Genomic DNA, 22,833 nt, shown 5'->3' on the forward strand with positions numbered 1-22,833 from the left:
TTTTTCCTGGGATGTGTCTTTATGAACCGTGTAGAACAGCAGCTGATGACCTCTTTTCTCCTTCAGTGCTATGTGCGTCGCTTACCAGAGGTGGATCAGTGCACTGTGTATTAAGATTTTTCCTTTTTTTTTTTCGCTTTTACAGGAGCTGAATTACACGTAGATGAGTTTCTGGTAGCAGATGAGGCTGCCATTTACGAGTAACACAGGGCTACAGTAGTTCTTCATTTTAAATAACAGGAAAGTGTGTAGCCTGAGGAAATGTTGATGCGTATGTAAGCTTTTCTCTGCAGCCTTATGTTCCCCCTTTACTTCACTCTATGTATATTCTTTCACGCCTAATAACACATGACCTCAGTCTACTGTTAAAGATCATTTGTAAGACTTACGTCTTTGAACCAGCCAGCTTTTATCACAAAGCTTATGCTTATTGGGTAGAGTAGGAAAGCTAAAACAATGTTCTGCTTCTACCTAGAAAACTCTGAAAGCAAGAATCTGTTAATAAATGTAGAGAACAGAAAGGTTTTTACGCATTTTCAGTGAAACCTACCACAATGGACTGTCACCCATGTCTCATCCCCGCCGCTCACCTTTTCACTCTTAAAATGTTACAATTTGCATCTTTAGAAAAATGTTAGATGCAGTTGAAGAATGACAGGATCAAACTAAGGCAAAGCACACGAACACATGCATTCAACGTTTGGGGGCAGCCTGTTTCCATTGCTGTGACAGAGATGCATGTCTAGCTAAATCGGCCAGCGTGAGGAAGAGAGGGACTGTATTTTCCAAAAGGTTGAAATCATATTGTTGCTATCAGGTAATTCTAATTCTTCTCCATGCATGAGTTACTGTCTTTGGAAATGCTGTTTTAAAACATCCTTAGGTCACCTAATGTGGTGGGGACAACACAGATACAAGGTTTGCCCAGCCTTACATTTTGTGTGGAGTTTATATAGTTTATCAGCTCAGTAATGAACTGAGCATTAAACAAAGCCATTTTCCCTCCCTCCCTCAAAAAAATCCCAACATGCAAAATGAATAAAAATGAGGTGGCTAACCATCTGATTACAAGTGTCTGGAACATCTTCAGAGATCTTTCCTCTATCAAAAATAAATCTTTGAAGATGGTCCAAATTACAGTATCATAAATCATGCTACAGTGTATCTGCAGACAAAGGAGAGGAGAAGAAATCCTTTTCGCATACTTTATTAAATAATAATTTTTAAAAGCATTGAACTGTTCCAGATGTTCCCATTCACTCTGTGATATTCTGTGGGAGAGCAAACCTAGTCCATCTGAAATAAGTTGTAAAGTGACAGGAGAACAAAGCTTGTCCAAATCCTCATGTGCTGTATTTGCATCTGCTAACAATAGACTACAAAACCTGTTGTAGTTTCCATTGCACGGGAAAATTTTGGTTCCTGACTTGGAGTTAATTTTACAGGGCTTAACAGTAAATTTAAATGGAGTTTTTAGCTAAAATAAAGTTTAAAACTGAGTTTTTAAGTTAAAACTGGAGTTTTAACTAAATTCAATATTTTAAACTAAAGTAAATTTAGTTAATTTTTAAGCTAAAGTTAAAAATGGAATTTTAGTTACATTTAGCAGCACAGTGATTTTTAATTTAATTCGTCATGTGCTTACTCCACAAATTTTTATCAATCCTGTAACTGTCAGGATGTGGGCCTCAGTGTAGCATCATAATGACATCTCTGTATGGGTTTGGAGACACCAGTTTGGATTTTGCAACAGCATGGGTTTGCTACCCATGCTTGGCACAGTGTAAAAGGGCTAAGAAACTAAGCTAAAAACTAAAGTGGCCAGACCTGCGAAGCAGCTGTGTTCTACATGGACAGGTTTAATGGCCTGCTTGGATTTGGGGTAGAGTTTAGACCTTTTCATTTGCTTGTTAGACTGGTGGTTTATAAGGAGTTTGGACTTGTAGTCTACTACCCATTCTAGACAGGGGAAAAAAGAATAGTTTGCTTGTGAATCATTGCTAAACATGGGGTATTTTTTCAAGAACAAAGCGATTTTTCTGGCTGCAATAGCATTCCTACTACATTTTAGAAAGATTAAGGCACCGAAGGTATCGCAGACACAGCTCAGTTGGCTTTTGTTCTGATTAATCCCTTTGAAACAGTGTTCCTATAGAGCTGTGAATCTGAAAATTTGAGCACAACAAGGTACTCTGTTAGCACTTACATCAGAAATCCATCATTTTGTTTCAGCTGGGTATACGTTTGGTTGTCCTTTTTCCACTATGACAATGTTTAGCTTGAGTTTTGTCTTGCTATCTTTGAAGATGTTCTTTTTCCTTTAAATTTGTAACAGTGATTGTAAAGCTGATTCTAAATTCTGAGAATAGATTTGCTTTGGTTTAAGCATAAAGCTGTCTTGAAACCTTGATCATTAAATGCCTTCTGCAAAAATCTTAAATTTTGTAGATCAACAGTGCCAGAGAAGGAAATCACTTTTGATTTGGATAGTGTTGTGGTAACATTTTTTAGTATGTGGGGCAGTCCCTGCAGGCTCCTCTGTTAGAAGTTAACTTATGGACTTTTTTTTTCCTTGATGAATTGTTAAGCCTCCTGTTGGATTGAATCCCCATGTTTCACAGTAATGGGTAGTTATGCACGTCTTTTTAAACTGCTGTATAGGCAGCGGCATCTGGAATTTCTGCAATGCTAGCAGAGTCTTATTTCAGCCTTCACGACCATGCGGAGGTCTGTGAAAGGGGCACTGGAAAAACAGCCTTGTGGGAGTTTTCAGTGTACCTTTCTCAAGAGAACCCCGAGTTTTACGGATCTGTGGGTTGAACTAGTAGAGCCTCTTCTGTGTCATGCTAACTTTTCACACAGGTTGAAGCTATGGTGAGAAGCTCACTTGAAGTGCATCTGCTTTGTCTGTTCCTCTCTATGCTCCTCTGCGTGTGACATGCGTGTACACAGCAATGATTTCCAAGTTCTCTGTCTGCAGAGTCTGTTATCTGCTGTGGGTATTATTTTTTAAATTCCAGTATCTGTTAAGCTGTATTCATTGGTTGATTGATTAAAAATACATCCTAGTAAGTTTTCCTTTTGTTTCTTCAAACCACATGTGGTTTCCTTAAACCATGTACATACGGCTTATGTACATCCTAGTCAGATTTTCTTAAATGTATAGATATTACCTTTTGTCTCTTGCGAAAGAGGTAGTGTTCAAATGAATTCAATATTCCAAAAATCCTGCTGAGGAATAAATGAAGTTAACTAAGTGAGAAGCTATCTGTGAAATAATAGTTAACATTGCTTAAGGTCTATCCAGAGATGATGATCTTAACTGTTACTCAAGTGTTGATGATTGAAGTGGTTAAAATTAACTTTACATGTTCTGACATTTATATTTCAATGCCACAACAATTCACCATGTTTGCAACCTGTCGGATAATTTCAGCACAGAACTTTTAAGATTAGTATATTGTAAAAACTGAATAATCCATTTCTTCCCTTTTGATGGCAGCAATTCTTGCTTTCCAGATTTTCAATACATTACAATTTTTCAAACATGCTAAGGCCAATGTGAAATTTCAGTTAATAGTATTAGGTTCAAAGCTTGATAGCACCTTTTGATTTAGAAAATCAAAACGTCATCTATACACAAGATTTGATCACCCATTTAGTTATAAAATCACAATTAAAATCTAACAATCTAACACATTTTCATTAAGCATTGAAGCTGATGTAGATCTTTGCTAATTTCCAAAAGATACTTTAAATGAAAACATGTTCAGTCTTACATTTAAATGTGAAAAATTTACAATTAATGGCTCTGGTTTGAAGTTAATTCTTTGTCATTTGGTATCATCTGGCATTGTCTAAACTGCTGTGCAGTTGATTAAAGGCAGTATTGTCAAATCAAACTGCTTTATAAGGTCATTATCCTGCTGTATTTAGCGTTGGTGTGGCCTCTGCTTGAGTATTGTGTGCAGTTCTGGGCCCCACATTTTAGGAAGGACGTGAAGGTCCTTGAATGCGTCCGGAGGAGGGCATGAAAGCTGGGGAAGGGGCTGGAAGGCATGTCCTGTGAGGAGCGGCTGAGGACACTGGGTTTGTCTAGTTTGGAGAGAAGGAGGCTGAGGGGCGACCTCATGGCTCCCTACAGCGTCCTGAGGACGGAGGAAGGGGAGAAGGAGGTGCTGAGCTCTTCTCCCTGGTCCCCAGTGACAGGACGTGTGGGAATGGTTCAAAGCTGCACCAGGGGAGGTTTAGACTGGACATTACGAAGCATTTCTTTACTGAGAGGGTGCCCAAACCCTGGTAGAGGCTTCCTAGAGAGGTGGTTGATGCCCCGAGGCTGTCAGTGTTTAAGAGGCATTTGGACAATGCCCTTAATGACATGCTTTAGCTTTTGATCAGCCCTGAAGTGGTCAGGCAGTGGGACTAGATGGTCGTTGTAGGTCCTTTCCAACCGAAATACTCTATTCCAATTTGTGCATTACAGAACCAGAGTGTGATTCAGGTTGAAAGGAACCTCAGGAGGTCATTGGGTCCAACGTCCTGCTCAGAGCAGGTTGAGTTAGATCAAGTTGCCCATGGTTGTGTCCAGTCAAGTTTCTAAAACCTCCAGGGTTGCAGATTTCACAGTGTTTCGAGATGCCTGCTCCAGGGATTGACCCCTCTCCCTGTGCAGCTCTTTTTCCTTGTATCTGGTCAGAATTTTCCTTGCTGCAACTTGTCTGTTGTCCTAACTACTTTGCAACTCTGAGAAGAGTCTGGCTGCATCTCTATAATCCCTTTTGTAGGCAGCTGAAGACAGCAGTGACAGCGCATTTTACCTCGTCTTACTGAGAGTGAGCAAGCCAATTTCTCCAGCCTCCTCTCATGTTGTATACTCCAGTCCCTGACTGTTTTGATAACCCTTTCCTGTATTTGGTCCAATTTTTTGTACCTTGGGATCCAAAACTGGACACAGTGCTCCAGATGTGGCTTCACAAATACTGATTAGAGGGGAGTAATCACTTTTTTTGACCTGGTGGCTACTGTCTTGCTATTACAGTTCAGCATGCAGTTGGACTTTTGCCACAAGGGCAACAACGAAGATCGACAGGTCTTCTGCATAGCTGCTTTTCTATTCAGTTCTATTCATAGCTGCTTTCTATTCTACCAAGCCTGTACGGTTTCATGGGATTACTCCATCCCAGTGCCATAAATTAAGAAAAAGCAGTGTGTCTGCAGATACAAGGAAGTACATGTAATCGTAATTGAATTTAATCTTAATTTAAATTTTAAAATACTTAGCTTTTTGTAGCAGCTGATTATTGCAAGACAAGACATATGGAGACAGAAATCTATTGTAGGGTTAAAAGACATGTTAGAAAATACAATCTGAAATTCCAAACTGTACCTATTAAATCAGAGGATGGTCTGATTTAAAGCATTTTTGTCCCCTTGCCCAGCGTGTTATGCACCCTTGTGTCACCTGTGTATGAGCAGAACCAACTTGTTAAGCAAGATGAGAAAAGCACTGAGGAGACTGTTGCTATCTGAAATTACACTTACTCAAACCATATCTGGAAGCATTTGCAAACACCAAGGAAAGTCTGTGTTGGGCATTTTGAAAGATTGGGATTATTTTATGTCACGGAATGGTCGAGGTTGGAGGGGACCTCTGGAGGTCATCTGGTCTACACTTCCCCTCCATCCACTCAACCAGGGCCACCTAGAGCCAGTGGCCCAGGACCATGTCCAGATGGCTTTTGAAGATCTCCAAGGATGGAAACTCCACAACCTGTCCCAGTGCTCAGTCACCCTCACAGTAAAAAAAGTGTTTCCTGATGTTCAGAGGGAGCCTCCTGTGTTTCAGCTGGTGCCCATGGCCTCTGGTCCTGTCACTGGGCACCACTGAAAAGAGCCTGGCTCCGTCCTCTCTGCACCCTCCCTGCAGGTGTTTATAGACATGGATGAGATTCCCCCTTGTCGTGGTTTAACCCCAGCCAGCAACTGAGCACCACACAGCTGCTCGCTCACTTCCCCCCCACCCAGTGGGATGGGGGAGAAAATCAGGAAAAGAAGTAAAACATGGGTTGAGATAAGTACAGTTTAATAGAAAAGAAAAGAAGAAACTAATAATGATAACACTAATAAAATGATAATATTAATGATAAAAGGATTGGAATATACAAACGATGCACAGTGCAATTGCTCACCACCAGCCGATCGACGCCCAATTGGTCCCGGAGTGGCGATCCCCCGCCCCCACTCCCCCCAGTTTATATACTGGGCATGATGTCACATGGTACGGAATACCCCGTTGGCCAGTTCGGGTTAGCTACCCTGGCTGTGTCCTGTGCCAGCTTCTTGTGCCCCTCCAGGTTTCTCGCTGGCTGGGCATGAGAAGCTGAAAAATCCTTGACTTTAGAGTAAACATTACTTAGCAACAACTGAAAACATCAGTGTGTTATCAACATTCTTCTCACGCAGAACCCAAGACATAGCACTGTACCAGCTACTAGGAAGACAATTAACTCTATCCCAGCTGCAACCAGGACACCCCTTGAGCCTTCTCTTCTCCAGGATGACCAGTCCCAGCTCTCTCAGCCTTTCCTCAATGGAGACATGCTCCAGTCCCTTAATCATCTTTGTGGCCCTTCACTGGACTCTCTCCAGTATGTCCATGTCTCTCTCGTACTGGGGAGCCCAGAACTGGACACATTACTCCCACGGTCGGCCTCACCAGTGCCGGGTAGAGGGGAAGGGTCACCTCCTTCAACCTGCTGGCAGTACTTGGTCTACCGCAGCCCAGGATACTGGTTGCCTCCCCTGCTGCAAGGGCACATCGCTGGCTCGTGTCCAACTTGGTGTCCAGCAGGACCCCCAGGTCCTTTTCTGCCAAGCTGGTTTCCAGCTGGGTGGCCCCCAGCATATACTGGTGTGTGGGGTTGTTCCTCACCAGGTGTGGGACTTCGCACTTCTCCTTGTTGGAACTTCACGAGGTTCCTGTGTGCCCATTTCTCCAGCCTGTTGAGGTCATACTGGATGCCAGCACGCTCCTCTGACATAGTTACTGGCCTCCAACTAGACTTGGCCCCTCTGATCAGCACCCCTGGGCCAAACCATTCAGCCAGTTTTCAGTCCACCTCACTGCCTGCTGTACAAATCTATACAGTAATGGTAGATGGTTTATAAATTCTGGATTCTCTTGATAGTTACAAGTAGGAATTTCTTCAACCGTACTGCAAGATGATTTGGTTTGATGCATTGTGGGAGGCCTTACAACTTCTCTGGCTCTACAAGGATATGTTTAGTCATTCATAAGTGACGTGGTTTTTTTGTAAACTCTTTTAAACTGAAGCCAACAATTATAAAATGTGGGATCACTCTAGCTGTATAGCCACTACGGACATTTTGAGGCCAGCATCTGAAAACTAGTCCATGTTTTGATTTTACAGCGGCAATCTGTGACTGTTTTGTGTATGCTGTGTCAATATATGTAGCCACAGCTAAATGTTATTTGGAGACCAAGCTGATGGCAGTTTTTACAGAGACATGTTACAATTGAGTAAACTGGATTATGGAACAGAATGTGCAAACTTTAAATCTTCATGGGACTTTTGAATATTTTGAGTGTTTTGGTTTTGGGTTTTTGGGGTGGTTGGTTTTTTTTGTAGCATGGTCGTCTTAGGCTAGTGTAACTAAAAAAGGCAGAGCCCATACTGAAGTCTTGCTATGGCTTAGTAGGAACTTTTAATCAAGTAGGACACTCAAGGCCAGGTCTCTTCACATCACTTTTCATACTCCACCATTATTTTGTTTCTATTTCATATTTTGACAAGCTTTTTTAATCACTGTGCACCTCAGTATGTGTAATGAATGAGGATATGTGTTCTGCAGAGAGGCCAGGAGAACGTAGGTCCTGGTGGTGGTATCCACAGCAGATGGAAGTGGAAGTTCTGAGTGTGTTGTACAGGGATAGCTCCTGATGCTCCAATACCCGCTGAGTGGGCTTTGACACTGTGAAGAGACTTGATGGAGAAGGACACTGTATGGAATGTGGAGATCACACTGTGGCTTCTGAAAACTCAGACTTTGGATAAGTTTCTTGTTTCACTTCTGGATTGGAAAATAGGCATAGATCACTGGTTTCACAGGAGTTCCTGTTAATCACCATTTACATGACTGTGACCTGTTTCATCTTTCCTTGTAGTAGACAATACATCAGTGAATTTCAATCCAAAACCAATTTATGTGAAGGGTCGATGAATGTTATTTCTAGTGCTGATTAATTTTTCCAGTTGACAGCTGACAAAGAAAGTCAACAGAAAAAAATGATGTTACGCAATTTGGAGAAATGTAATACAATGTGATTATTTATTCTTAAACCAGTTCAGAGACTTTAGATTTTCTTAGAAAAAATAACCCTGTTTTTTAGGGTTGACCTAAAACTTCTTGAAGTTATCATTCGCTTCAGTTGGCTTTGGTGCAGCTAATACTACAAAACAGTAAGGCTTTTTGTTTTCAGACTGGTAGCAGTAATGGGCATTCCACTGACCTTTCAAAGTAGCTGCAAAGTCATGTATAAATTTTTGTTGAAAGGGACACTGTTTGGATCATTATCTTTCAGTAGCTGAATCTAAGATAACCGCTTTAAAACAAAGGAGTTAGCTTCTGAAGTGTACGGTTCAGGTCGTGTTTTTTCATATCAGTATTATTTCGTGTTGTGAAGCTCAGTGTCCTCAATCCTGTTAGAAGATTGACTTTCTGAAATTACGACTACATTTTAGCCCTCTGAAGGTGGGATGACCTGAAATTATGAACCTGTGAGATTAATGTACTGGTGAACTGTGTTTAGATGGATTAGATGAAACATAAAATCAGGTACTGTTGGAACAACTAATATTTTTAAAATATTTTTGTCTAATATTATCTTTAGAGTATTGTTATTATTTTGACTATATTATCAATGGTATTTCTGTTGTGAAGAGCAACTTCTAGTTGTGCAATGCATAGGGTAAGTGGTGCTAAAGAAGTTAAAACATAGAAATTTGGGAAAAATGGGGAGCCAACACATCTTTGCTTTCTTGAGACTATAAATCTAAAGACATTTGACTTAGTTGCATGCCCACTACAAATCAAGGAGAGTTATCTAAACTGTAAAAAGTTGGTTTGTGATTGTTTTGTTTGTGATGGGATAGGAGTATAAGGGAGTTTCCTACTTTTTTTTTTTTTCTTTTTTTTACTTCCTTAATGTGAACTGTTTGTTCATTCCACAGAGACAGCCGTAAAAAAGATTTTTATCACTTACCACAAGGTTCCTGGAACCTCCTCTTCCCCTTTACATCCTCCTTAGCCCCCATGCCTTTTAGGTTGTAAGGATAAACACAAAGTTAATTTTACCTTTTGGAATTTCAAATTAGCGTAATGGTATTTGTATTCTGAAATGTATAGATTATTTTGAAATACCACTTAGATGCATTTCTTAACCAGAAAACCATAGAGTTTTGTAAATGTAAACTGAGTCCTTGTAAATTAAGTCCTTAATCTCATTTACAGAAATCCGTATAATAGTCCTAGTCCCTCATTGGACTCATACTTCAAGATGGTCACCTGACAAATAGGGATGAAGAAAAAGCGGAGGCATTCAATGCTTTTTTTTCCTCAGTGTTTAATAATACTGACAGACCCTGGACTGCCCGGTCCCCTGAGTCGGAGGACCACGAGTGTGGGAACGGTGACTTTCCATTTGTGGACACCGAAGTTGTAAGGGACCAGCTGTGTCAGCTGAATGTTCACAAGTCCGTGGGGCCTGATGGGATTCATCCCAGAGCGCTGAAGGACCTAGCGGATGTTACGGCAGGACCCCTCTCAATCATCTACCAAAGGTCTTGGGAGTCTGGGGAGGTCCCTGCGGACTGGAAGGCAGCCAGTGTTGCTCCAGTTCACAAGGAGGGTGTGAGGGAAGACCCAGGGAACTACAGACCTCCTAGTCTAACCTCAGTTCCTGGAAAAATTGAACAGAAGATTATACTGGATACTATTGAAAAGCATTTAAAGCATAACGCACAGTCAACATGGGTTCACAAAGGCAAAGTCCTGTCTAACTAATTTGGTACCTTTCCGTGATGAGGTCAGCTGCCTGGTGGATGAAGGGAAGGCAGTGGATGTAGTTCTTCTGGGTTTTAGTAAGGCTTTGGATACTGTCCCTCCCAGCATCCTTCTGGACAAGTTGTCCAGCTGTGAGATGAGTGGGTTCACAGTGCGCTGGGTGAAGAACTGGCTGAAGGGCAAAGCTCAAAGGGTTGTAGTGAATGGGGGGGCTACACCTGGCTGGCGACCGGTCACCAGCGGTGTTCCTCTGGATTCAATTCTAGGGCCAGTTCTGTTCAATATATTTATCAACGATCTGGAGGCAGCAGTTGAATGCACCGTTAGCCAGTTTGCTGATGGTAGCAAACTGGGAGGTGCTGTTGACTGTCTTGAGGGACAAGAGGCCTTGCAGAGGGATCTGAATAGACTGAAGCATCAGGCAATCATCAATGGCATGAAATTTAACAAGAACAAATGCTGGATTCTGCACCTAGGATGAGCTAACACTGGACACAAGTCTAGATTGGGAGAGGAGGGACTAGAGAGCTGCCCTGCAGAAAGGGATCTGGGGGTGCTGGTCGACAGCAGCTCAACAGGAGTCAGCAGTGTGACCTGGCAGCCAAGAGGGCAAACCCCATCCTGGGGGGCATCAAACACAGCGTAACCCACCGGTCAAAAGAGGGGATTATCCTGCTGTACTCAGCGTTGGTGCGGCCTCTCCTTGAGTAGTGTGCGGTTCTGGGCCCCACATTTTAGGAAGGACGTGAAGGTCCTTGAATGTGTCACACGAGAGGGCACGAGAGCTGGGGAAGGGGCTGGAAGGCATGTCCTGTGAGGAGCGGCTGAGGACACTGGGTTTGTCTAGTTTGGAGAGAAGGAGGCTGAGGGGCGACCTCATTGCTCCCTACAGCGTCCTGAGGACGGAGGGAGAGGGAGGTGCTGAGCTCTTCTCCCTGGTCCCCAGTGCCAGGACGTGTGGGAATGGCTCAAAGCTGCGTCCCTCAGGGGAGGTTCAGACTTGACATGAGGAAACATTTCTTTACTGAGAGGGTGCCCAAACCCTGGAACAGGCTTCCTAGAGAGGTGGCCGATGCCCCAAGGCTGTCAGTGTTTAAGAGGCATTTGGACAATGCCCTTAATGACATGCTTTAGCTTTTGGTCAGCCCTGAAGTGGTCAGGCAGTGGGACTAGATGGTCGTTGTAGGTCCGTTCAAACTGAAATTATTCTATTGTATTCTATTCTGATTTCTTTAATACTAAAGGAGAGCAAATCATTATTATTCTGATAATTTGAAGGACATTATGGATCCTGCAAGTTATTCGAGGGATAAATAACTGCTAAATATGGCTTTTACAATTTGTAGTGCTAACCAGGATAACGTGACTGTGGAGACTCTACAGCATTTTTATTCTGTTGTGATTCAATGTATCATAATCTTCCCTCTCCTCGCCCCCAACTAGTCTGAATAAGTTTATAGGGTTTATGTAAGTCTTTTCTATAATAGATGCTTTTGTTTAAAAAGCAAAAAAACCTCTATCAAGGAAAACAATGCAGAGGACTAGAAAGGCACTTGAGTGGCCTGAAGTAATATTCAAATCTTTAAAGGTGACTGCACCTCTTTATGCACCAAGTCATAATGTGATTTAGAGCCCCTTATAACAACAAGAGGTAAACAACAAGATGCTGAAACTTTCTTATGAACTGTGTTTTATAATTCCCTGTTGTAAGGGGTTTCCAGTTTGACTGTAATTTACACAGTTGGCTGTGGTAGACTAGGTAGAAGTTAAGGGAAGCTCTTTGATGGACTTTGCTCTGTTTTGGAAAAGACTGATAGTTCTAGTACACAAATGATAAAGACTTCCACGATGGGCAGAAGGGCTATTGGTCCAGCTTGTTTTTCCACCTCCACGCAAAAACTTCTTCCCAGAGAGTCCTACCATGTACGCTGTGCTTGCCCCACTCACATACAGCTGGTTTTGAGGCTAGCCCACAAGCCCTGTGACTCAAGTGGAAACATGTAAGCATCGTCTTACTAGTTGTTGTGGTAACTGAAAGTAAATGTGGACCTTGTTAATGGTGTGCCTCATGCGCTCGGTCAATACAAACATGTATAATACATGAAGAGTTAACATAATAGTTTTTGGAGTTTAGCGGGGACAACTGCTAATATATGAGATAGAGCACTGTTGTTAACATGCCACCGCAGATGAGATTTTTAGCTTAGTGTTGTTTTCTTTCTAATAGTTGTAAATACTTCTCAACAGTACTCCAGGAAAGCGAAGCAGCTAAAGAAACCAAACAAAGATTAACCTTTAACCACTGGCCATGCTTCTGTTAGCTGTAGCATTGGCATGGTGATAACCATCTGACAAGATAAATGCCTGATGCTGTTTTGATGCCAATCTGTTGGAATGTTATTATTTGTTCTTCAGGGAAATAAAATTATTTTTGTAGTTCACAAGGGAAAAGAGCAATGAGAGTATACAAAATACTTTCAAAGAAATAAATATGTGCTCCTGGGAATTTATGAAGCTCTGCCAAAACTTTAAGCTAAACTACAAGAACAAAAATGAATGATGTGACTTCTAGGAAGTCTTGGCTCCTGACACTTTACACTGTAAAAGATGCCTTTTAAATTAATAACTCTAAACATCTGTTACATTAAGTGAGGCAGCTCTGAAGTACATTCGCGCAACTAATAAACTAAAGAAAAGTCATTTTTTGCTGACTTCTTCACTTAATTTTCATCTCTTAGATTCAAGTTATTTGCTTTAAGCTTTTTTGCAATATATCAGCTCAACTTCTCTCTGTCGTCCAACATCTGCTGGGAATTTGATACGTAAAGGACTTCCAGTCTATTTAAGGGAAAAGTCCAGTTTCCCCGAGATACGTGTTTTCAGCTTTCTGAGGACTATATTAACTTTGTAGAAATTACAGGCTTCACAAGTGTATGAATACTAATGACGTGAGTGTGTGAATATCATTGATGATGAAGCTCTCTCATTAGCATGACACATAAAATCACGCTAAATTTTAGGGTCTGTTTTGACTCATCCAAAAGGTAGACATTCTCTCTCCAAGTAGTCTACGTGGCTGTGTTAAGTAGGAGAGGCACATTCAGAAAGAAACTGCCTGTACCTTAACAACTTGGTTACAAATGGAGGGAAACTTGGATGTGCTGTTCCTGGCTCCCATTGCCTCCGGCGGAGGAACGGTGGGACTGGGAGCGCCTGGTCTCAGATGGTCTCTTTGAAGGCTGAGATGCTGCACAGTGATTCCCACTCATTTTTCTTTAGAGAAATTACAAATAAAAAAAAAAAGAAGTCAAATGCAAAAAATTGGTAAATTCTGGAGTAGTATGAATTCTGTCTACATTCCAAAGTGTCTTCAGTTTCAGTAGGAATCTTCATGACTTCTTAGCATCACTTAAGAGGTTTGGAAGATATTTGTGGTTTCGTGTCCTTTTCTTTTCTGGTTTGGAAGATCTTGTTTGATGCATGTAGTTTGCTCACAGTGTCTTTAGAAGATACGCTTTCCACCTGAAAAACCACGCATAAAGTTCCTAGTCAGGGGAAAAAGGGTTAAATAAGTGTTTAAAATATGGGCGCTTAAAAAATATTTTTGTTTTCAAAGTTGCACCATAAAAACACAATCACAGCTGTGTCTTTTCCAAGATGTGCTAGGTATATTTATATTGACTCAGTAAAATAAATAACGGGCTAAATTTGGACCCTGAAATTTAACCCTATTGATGGAATTTTCAGAAGTGACTGCCAGGTTTTGTTTCATTTATTGGCCTTAGTAGTAGTTACTGTTGCACTGGCTTTGATGGTAGCAGAGCTGGATTTTTGAAAGTGTCTAATTCTGTAGTTTTACAAGAGATTTATTAATATTTTTAGGATAAGCCACTACTTGCCAGCAAGTTGTTCAGGTTGATACATACATATGTCAATGCAGAATCACTTTAAGTACCATGGATTTTAGTCTGAAATCCCTGTCTATATTTTAATCTTGAATAAAACCTGTTCTCCTATACAGAAACCTATTCATGCACTGATGCTCTATAATTGTGCTATACAAGCAAGGTGAAATGTCTGTAATACATGCACTTATGCTGCATGCCAGATTTTACACCTTGGCTTCTGTCAGCTACTTCAGATTCGGAGGTGGATGCATGTGAAGGTGTATGCGATTGTCTTTCTCTACCGAAGTGGCTGGTTCAGCCCTCCTGCTGGTTTTAGATGAAGGGCAGGCTTTGGACTCCTGCTGTTACGGCTCCATGATCAGGGTGTGTAGGAGATGTGCTTAATCAACACGTACTACGGTTGGAAATTATTGTAAGAGTTTAAATGATACCAAGCAATGAAAATAAGTTCTTTCAGAAATCCTCAACTCTTAAAAGAGAAGTAGCTAATTCTCAAACATCTTTTTGCATATACAGTCAATAAAAACTCTCAGTGGAGTATTTGAAAAGTTGCTATTCATACGGTTATTTTTGTACTGTCCTGTGACTACACAGGAAGGACTACTGCGGGATCCTTATTGTTGACTTATTCTTACGAAGAAGGGTGGAAAAAGCAGTTGCTGCAGGAATGTTCTGGAAGTGCCTGTTGGTGGGAGTGGATGACTAAGTATAAAGTCCTGCTAATCACAAAGCTGTATCTAATGTCACTCTCTTAATAGTGACTTTGGAAACAAATACTGCTTTATGCCCTTGAATATCCTGGATTGTTCTGCTGGCTCAGCTTACTCTTGTGCCCTGTTCCTCAGACTCCAAAAGGTTACAGCTCCTGTGTGTATCTAATACCTAATTTTTGTGATTAAGTGTGATTGCCATGTGCGTCACAGAAGGGTGCACAGTGGTCTGGGTTTATAAGGGCCAGGGTGTGTGTTAGCTAAAAAGAAGCTGTTTTTTCAGGGAAAATGCAGTCCTGGAAAGCAGCAATGGTTTTGCTGCCGAGATCTGCTGTGCGTTAGGGGTGGAAGGAGAGGTTTCCCGGGGGGCTGCCCGTAGCAGCCCTTGCCGGCAGGCTCTCCCCGTGGCTCTGGGGATAGCCTCTTCCAAAAAGGAGCATCAGCAGAAACATGCTGCTTCGCTCCTCAGGAACCAGGTGTACTGCAAATATGTTCCAACTTGTGTCAGCAAGGCTAACTACAACTGATTTCCCCCCGCCACCTGTGTCGTTTTGTAAAGGAGTTATGAAACCAGTTATTTCATGAGCATTCTTGAAGAGAATCACTGAAGGCACAGGAGTGAAGTTTGTTTTAACAGCTCTAACTGACAAAAAACCCAAACCAAACCAGTTTATTAATCAGTTTGCCTTTTTGTTCTCAGCAACAGGTACACAAGATGATGATGCAACAGGGGGAAGGATCAGAAAGTTAAGTGTTGGGCAGTATGACAATGATGTGCCTGGGCAGCCATCGTATAACAGGTGTGGATGGATGAAGTCTCCTGCTACGGACCAGGCTGTAAATCCAGGATCACTGATTCCTGTAGGGGACAGCAAGGAGGTAAACAATGAAGAATTTTTCAAGAAATACTTGTTGAAGCAGATGGCCAATAGGGAGTCCCATATTCATGTTCAGTGTCCAAAATCAATGTGAAGCAATTGAGCAGTTGCATCATGGCACTAAGAAAAATAAATGACTAGTTATCTCCAAAATGCAATTCAATGTTTAAGGATGTCCTGCTCTTGTCCTCTCTGTGTGTTTGCATGTTTTCAGTGTTCCAAGATCTCTCTCTTGGAACAGTGGATCAGATTATATGAAACCACCTGTAATCTCATGAAAAATGCCTCACTGTGTTGTAGGGTTAAGTGGGAATTTTCACACTGTAATTTTGGGGTTTTGTTTCCTTCTTAGATGGCTGTTGCACGTTACCAAGATGAAATAGATGGGGGAATCTTCTCTCCCACAAAAAATGGAAATGAAGCTGTCCCATCCACACCAGCTTTTCCCCTGTCACCAGAGACGACATATGGTAAGGAAATGTCTGTCTCTATGTATTTTAATAGCACTATTAACATTTTAGCTATTACTGAAGAGGAATTGTACTTTTCCTTCTCTCCTAGTAAAAACACCTCCACTATACCATCAGCGGATTCCCTCCAGCCAAAAGGTCAGCAGCCCATCTGAGCTGTACAGAACCAGTCCTGGTAAGATACCCCTACTTCCTAAATAATTTGAAACTGAACTGTGCTTGAAGGCAACTAACACAGCAGTGGTTATTCCTTTATAAATAGGACTTAATATCTGGTACATTTAGACATGTGCAAGTCGGAGAAATAGAATTTAGCAGTACTATTTTAATCATATCAAAAAGACGTAAACAATGAAGAATTATCCAAGAAAGATTTAATGCCGTTAATTGCCAACAGGGAGTCCCATGTTCATGTTCAGTGTCCAAAATCAGTGCAGAGTAATTAGGCATTTGCGTCATGGCAATAAAAGGAAATGCAATTCAGTGTTCGAGGCTATCTGCTCTTGTTCTCTGTATGTGTTTGCATGGTTTCAATGTTCCACAATCTCTCTGTTGATATTCTATAATATCAAAATAGTACTGTCAGGAGACTGGAGTTCTGTGTGATTTTTAGTAGGTTTTGTCTCCATCTGAGGAAAGAGGGGTGATATCCATGTTGCCATTTTTCCAGGCAAGTGAAGCTGACAATGTAGCTTGGCAGTAGCTATGCTCAAGTCAAGGAGATCCTTAATCAAAGAAATGAATGTTCTGGAGGATTTTTTGCCACAATACAGTTTGTTGGTAATAGTTGATTACATGATTAAAGATTTAATGTGAGCTAGCTATGAATTTTATTAATAAAAGATTCTTCTTTGGGGCCTTAACTCTTTGCTGCTAAATGTAGCAGCAAAGCTATTGTTAGCTATTACCTTTTTTTTTTGTGAAATTATTTTAAAACAATAAGTTTTAAAAAAAAAAGTCAACGTGACTGCATCAGAAAGTGCTGGACATAGAAGGAAGCCAACAGAATTTATCTGAAACCTGAATAAAAATCACAGATGTTCATTTAAATTGTATGCATTAGAAGATGTTCAGATGATAATTCATGTGTATGTGTAGTTTTATTGCTTACACTATGGCTCAGGCAGGATCTTGATAGTAGAGTTTCCAGTAAATTTGACGGTGGATTTTGATGCAATAGTAGTTACAGTGTTGTGGTTTTAACTTTGGAAAAAAACCCTTCCAGTTTAATTTGCCTCATTTAATAGTTATCAAAAGCAAATAACAGCAACACAGAATAAAATTATCTTTAGTAATAAAGCAGTGTTCTACCCAGTTCAACACATCTCTTTGTGATTCAGTTGCTGTGGCTTTGCCCTTTACTCTCTCAACTCTTAAGCAATTAGTGGTAGATATCCTCCAGAGGGCAGCTTCAGCAAATCAATTACAGGTTGCTTACTGAGTTAATCTGCTGAACACTTTGTTTTTAAATGGTTTCCATCGCTGTTGCTAAGATTTAGGACTTGCCCTGGAAAATTTTGTGGCTTTCATTCTATTTCTCTATTTTGTTGGTGATTCTCCTGCTTAATTCCAAATGCTGTCATCTCTCAAATGCTGGGTTTAGATACACAGTTAATGGGACTCTGGAAATAATTACTCTAGCTTAGACCAAAGCAGGTAATTCTCCCTTTGAGTACCCCTTTAAAATGATGCTCAAGGTGTACTGAATGCAACAGGTAAAGTGCTCGGCTCCCTATGGCTTTGCTTTTAGCCACAAACATAATGTACTTTGACACTAAGGTTAAAGATATATGAGGTGGGTCAGCTAGAAAACATGCAATACACCATTGGTGAGCACCTCTAAGAAACGTTAGTTGGGTGACTTTCCCACCAGAGCACAGAAACTTCTGTTGCCGGAGGCAGTATTAGAATCCTACTTTAAATATTTTTTTCTTTTCTCTCTTTTCCCTTCACTATTCTACTTTATTTATTGCCTGTATCTACAGTAAGTATCTATTTACTGTATTTACTTGCTTCTGTGTCTTCGGACTTTGGCAAGAAGTGAAGAAAACATCTTCTCATTATGTTTGCTGCCAAACCCTAATCTGCGGCCAGAGCAAGAGCGTTGTGTTTTGTGTGTTGAATGAGGCCAAGAATCTGAAGGGAACAGAAGTAGCTGTTCCTGGGTTGAGACTGCTCTAATGCACAAGCGACAAAGGTGACTCTAACAGTATGTGCTTTGCAAGAATTCTTACAGCCCCTGTTTTTAGTACTTTCCTTTGCAGCCTTGCTGCTCTTTTAAATGCTTTCATGGTTTTTATTTTGGTAGATGTTGGGAAACATACTGACTTCTCCAGGGATTTTCAGCAGATTGAGGCCTTTGGAGTCATGGACTCTGGAGTCTTAATTTCTGCCATTAAGTACTGTGCCTTTTGTCTCAGTTCAGATCACCCTTGAACTCAAAATAGTTTTGTTCTGCATCTCAGCTTTGCTGCTTATCTGCATTCCAAGTTAGTAGTGAGGATGCTGTAACATCTGACTAGCAATTATCTAGATACATTACTGTCTTATTTCCTCCCCACTTCCTTGTAGAGAATAGCTTTCAGTGTAGTTAGCACTTAGCATATCAAGGGAGAACTGCTGTGAGTTTAGAAAAGGGTAAAAGTATACATTTTACTACACTACGCTACGCATTTTAAAAGAACAGTACGTGGGTTTGTGTATTCTATATTCAAGAATTACAATGACATCCAGTCTTTATGTATACAAAGTGATAAAATTATCTGTTCTTTTTGTAAGTTATTCTTGTTGTAAACTGCGTATCTTCCATCTTGAATGCATCCAATTCTGATTCTTAAACTATTTCTTGAAGTGAAGGGCACTGTCTTCACTGAAGCCTGACAAAACCCTGTATCAAATGGTGCTCTGTTAGCCCTAGAAATCTTAATTTTCTTTCCAGGTGAAACCATTTTGTTAGGGAAAGACAGTCCAGTGGTGTTACGTATCTGTCTCCCTTTCATTAGCTATGCCCTACCTCTTCTTTCTCCCCATACGTTTCTTTCAGACGCCCTGTCTGCGCCAGCTAGGAAAAGCAGGATTCCTTTCCAGAGCCTTGTCCTTTCTCAGATGGGCACAAGTTTCACCTCCCTCAGTCCGTGTTCAGGCACACAGCCCTTCCCCGCCAGCGCTGCTGCTCCGCTGGTCGCTTGCTGCCGTGGTGTCGTTGCCCTTTTCCTCGCTTTACATAGCTTGCAAGTAATACAGCACCCGCGGAGTTCATTCTGAATTATCTTTTGAAAGACACCTTGTTTGTTAAGACAAACTTGAGCAGTCTATAAATTGGCTAGTTTTGTAAATACCCCGCGAAAAAGCAGGCTCCGGATAGAACCCAGATAGAGCTCTCGGAGTAACACAATAGCCATTGTATATCCCACGAGAGAGTCCCACGCAGCAGTGGAGGAACAGAAGCGCTATTTGTAGGCCGTTCTGAAGCTTATAAAGGCTGTCTTGTCTCAGACAGCATACGGCTAATTGAAGTCCCTTTGTATATAGAAGTAACAAATAAAACCGCGGCAAGCTCTCCGCCGGAGGACTGAGCTCGGGCTAACCAGCCCTGCCACCCCAGCCCTCGGGCCGCCCCCTCGCCAGCCCTGGCCAAAGCACAGACGGAGCTTTGCAGAAAATCCGCGTTCACAGACGGGCACTGTCTTGCAGCGGAAGGCAGGGATCTGCGGAACAAGGGAAGATTGTCCGTAATCCTTCATCCGTGTACCGAAAAAGAGAAGGCGTGATGTCCCGTTTTTCCGTCTTTTCTGAACAGCCGAAGTAAACTCGCGTAGTTCCGACGGTGCGTAGGGTGGAATGGTAGCACTGCCGCTGGTGTGAGGGATCTCGGAGCCTTCAAGGATGTGTCAGGCCTTGCCTTTTCATACCCGCCGTGGAGCTTGGCCTACGTACTCTACTCAACGCTTGTGCCACGCGCACGAGCTGCGTCTTTTCTAAAAATTGCCAAAAGGTCATCTTTTCTCTTCATGCTGTCATGGAACTCTTCAAGACCAGACACTGGCGTATTTCCACGGTTTTTTTCATACAGATTCTGTTTTTATCTGACGGAGACATTGTAATCCTAAATTCCCCCCACTGACTAACATCGGCTTACTCCGTCACATCACCCAGCAGAGTGATGTGTTCCATAAATCTCTTGGAAGGCAGAACCACAACCTAACAGATATCCTCATTACTGCATAATTCTATTAGTGATTATAATTTTATACTGTTGTGATTTCATACTGTTGTTCCAGGATTGTAATTTCTGCCAGTCACTGAGTTGCAAGGGAAATGAAATGTACTGCTTAATTGTTTGATAAAAAAAGTCAAGGTTCTGAACTGAAAACATTTTCTGTGTGTCAGGAGGGTTAGTAGCATAGGGAATAAAAGTGATACTGATTTATGAGAGGGAAAAATTCTCAGTTTATGATGTGCAAAAACTTTCTCCACAATATGAGAAGGTTTCAGATAATATTTACACCTGCTTTCCTCTTCTCCCCTTAACTGTTTATATAAGGTATACATGTCCAAAGCAAGAGATAGGTATGGAGCTTTTCCAGACGTCTGGGTTTATTTGCTTACAACACCAGTGCATCCACTTCAGTGGGTAGTTACCATAAGCTCTGTCCTCCTGGAAACAAAGGTGCATTTTGTTTTTTGCTGTTGTTGTGATTTTGGGTTGGGGTTTTTGGGGGGTTATTTTGGTGGTTTTTTTTAGTTTTGTGGGGTTTTGTTTGTTTGTTTTAAACATTGAGGCAATTAATGAGCAATAAAAAAAATATAAGTAGAGACAAGAAATTTATGGTGTTTACTACAAGGCAGATAGACAAGGTCTGTGTTATGTTTTTCATTGTCCTCCAATTGACCTTGACATGTTTATCTTGTGGCTAAATACAGTGCTCATCTCCACAATATTTTTGTAATGAAACAGCTAATGTTTCATAGTTATGATAAAATATACCATTTACTAGTGCATATGAAGCCTCAATAGGCTTCAGGAGCAAGTAGGAAAGGACTTGGTTCTCCTGTTGGGATTCTACCAACATGAACTTAATTGGGTCTTCCAGAAAGAGCACGTGAAATGCTGTAAAGCATAGTCATAAGTGTTCAGAGGCTGCTTCTTGGGTGTTGTAAACACTGAAGTCAATATAATGTGCTACGATCTGTGTCATACTTTTTCCTCCCTGGATTACTTTCATTGACACGTTCCGCTCAGTGAAACTAACCTTTATACAAACTTTTTGTGGCACAAAGCTTCGAGATGACTTGATGTGTTTTCAAGCCTTTATTTTCACAGACGTCCTTCCCTTTGTGCCACTGATTATGATAACAGTTCCTAACATATCTTTCAAATACAAACATGGAAATTTTGTATCTTGTCTGGCCTGCAGAGAAAGAAAGAATGCTTATTATCAGCGATTTCAGTCTGGTAATCCAAATTCACAGCAAAGGTAATAATGTTCCATTTTGTGTGCTGAATAGATAAATGGTTTCATTTAATTTGCATCGATCTGAATGGTGGAACATGTGTTGTAACAGAAGAACCAAACTAAAACTGAAAATAACTTGAAATACTTGTAGTCTATGCCTGCTTTTAGTGAATGATTTTAACCAAAATACTTACAATGTACAACTGAGCTGTTTGGTAATCAGCTTTAATTGAGGGGTTTTTTTCCCCCTGCTCAGTTTGGCTAAGATTTTCATGGGAGGTACTCTCCCAGTGCACACTGATTAATTTACCAAAGCTTTATTCTCTGGCTTAGAGATAAGAATGAAATTATTTAGAGATTAATCCATTTAGCTAGCTAAATATGCTGTATCTGATCACAGAATCAAAAATTCTTTAAATCCGATGCTTATGTCAAGACAAAGATATTTCACAGTAAAATGTTCTTCCAGCCCCGTGAGCTAAACTTCTGCAAGAGATGGGGTTTGGTGTGACCTACAGGTTGAGCATAATGTTGAACATGAGACAAATTCATGTGCTACAGATGGTCGTGGAAAATATGTTGACTTTGAGTGCTAGCAGAATGGGTAATCTAGTGCACATGTACGTAATTCCATGTGCAGCTGCTCTATAATCCTGCAGAATTTAAAAAAAAGGGGGGGGGGTGGTTAGGTGCTTCAGCCATTGCATTGAAGAGAAGATCAGTGAAGCTAGTCACTGTCTCCTCTTCCTCCCACTCTCACTTTTGTAGCAGGATTTCCATCTGGACAGAAACACTGCGATCGCAGATCAGAACGAGCTTTAAGCCATATCCTGCCCTGTTAGAATTCCGTTGGAGAATGAATCACATACTGATTTGGAAAGACTTTCTGGTTTATGCTGTGTGTTTTGCATTCTGTGAAAGAATTCATGTTGCTTTTTTTTGTTTGTTCTACTGGATGACTTTTCATTCCATGTGGGGAAAGTGCTGATTGATAAGCAAATAGAAGAACTGAGACTGTCCCTCTAAAAAGGGAAAGTTAACAGCCTTCTCAGAGGCCGGTTGGCACTGTCTGCTTTATCCGTTTGAACCAAGACACTGCTGAAAAGTTAGATCAAGTCTTCTGCCTAAAATAGCAGATGTGAATTAATTTTTCTCACAGGGAAATGAGTATCCAAGTGGCGGGGACCCTAAACGTAGAAACAAGCTCTCCACTTTCTCACCCACTCATTTTGTCCTCAAGTCAAATGTTGAACTGTGTTAAAGGAACAGTAGATCTTGTGACGAAAATGCTGTCCTACAGGAATTCATATGTAATAAGGTTTTTAGCT

At 41.1% G+C, this 22,833-nt stretch overlaps 1 protein-coding gene across 12 annotated transcripts in view; it reads left to right on the top strand.

The window, feature by feature from the left end:
- TNS3 (tensin 3) overlaps nucleotides 1-22,833 on the top strand; it is a 298,348-nt gene that overhangs the window by 229,005 nt on the left and 46,510 nt on the right. For all 12 annotated transcript variants that reach the window (XM_041118287.1, XM_030041615.2, XM_030041616.2 and 9 more), the window contains 3 exons: nucleotides 15,402-15,580; nucleotides 15,932-16,049; nucleotides 16,141-16,224. In XM_041118287.1, the coding sequence (XP_040974221.1) occupies nucleotides 15,402-15,580; nucleotides 15,932-16,049; nucleotides 16,141-16,224 (381 nt within the window). The remainder of the gene's footprint in view (nucleotides 1-15,401; nucleotides 15,581-15,931; nucleotides 16,050-16,140; nucleotides 16,225-22,833) is intronic.

The sequence above is a fragment of the Aquila chrysaetos genome, chromosome 18, assembly GCF_900496995.4.
Source record: "Aquila chrysaetos chrysaetos chromosome 18, bAquChr1.4, whole genome shotgun sequence".
In the NCBI taxonomy this organism is placed as follows: Eukaryota; Metazoa; Chordata; class Aves; order Accipitriformes; family Accipitridae; genus Aquila; species Aquila chrysaetos.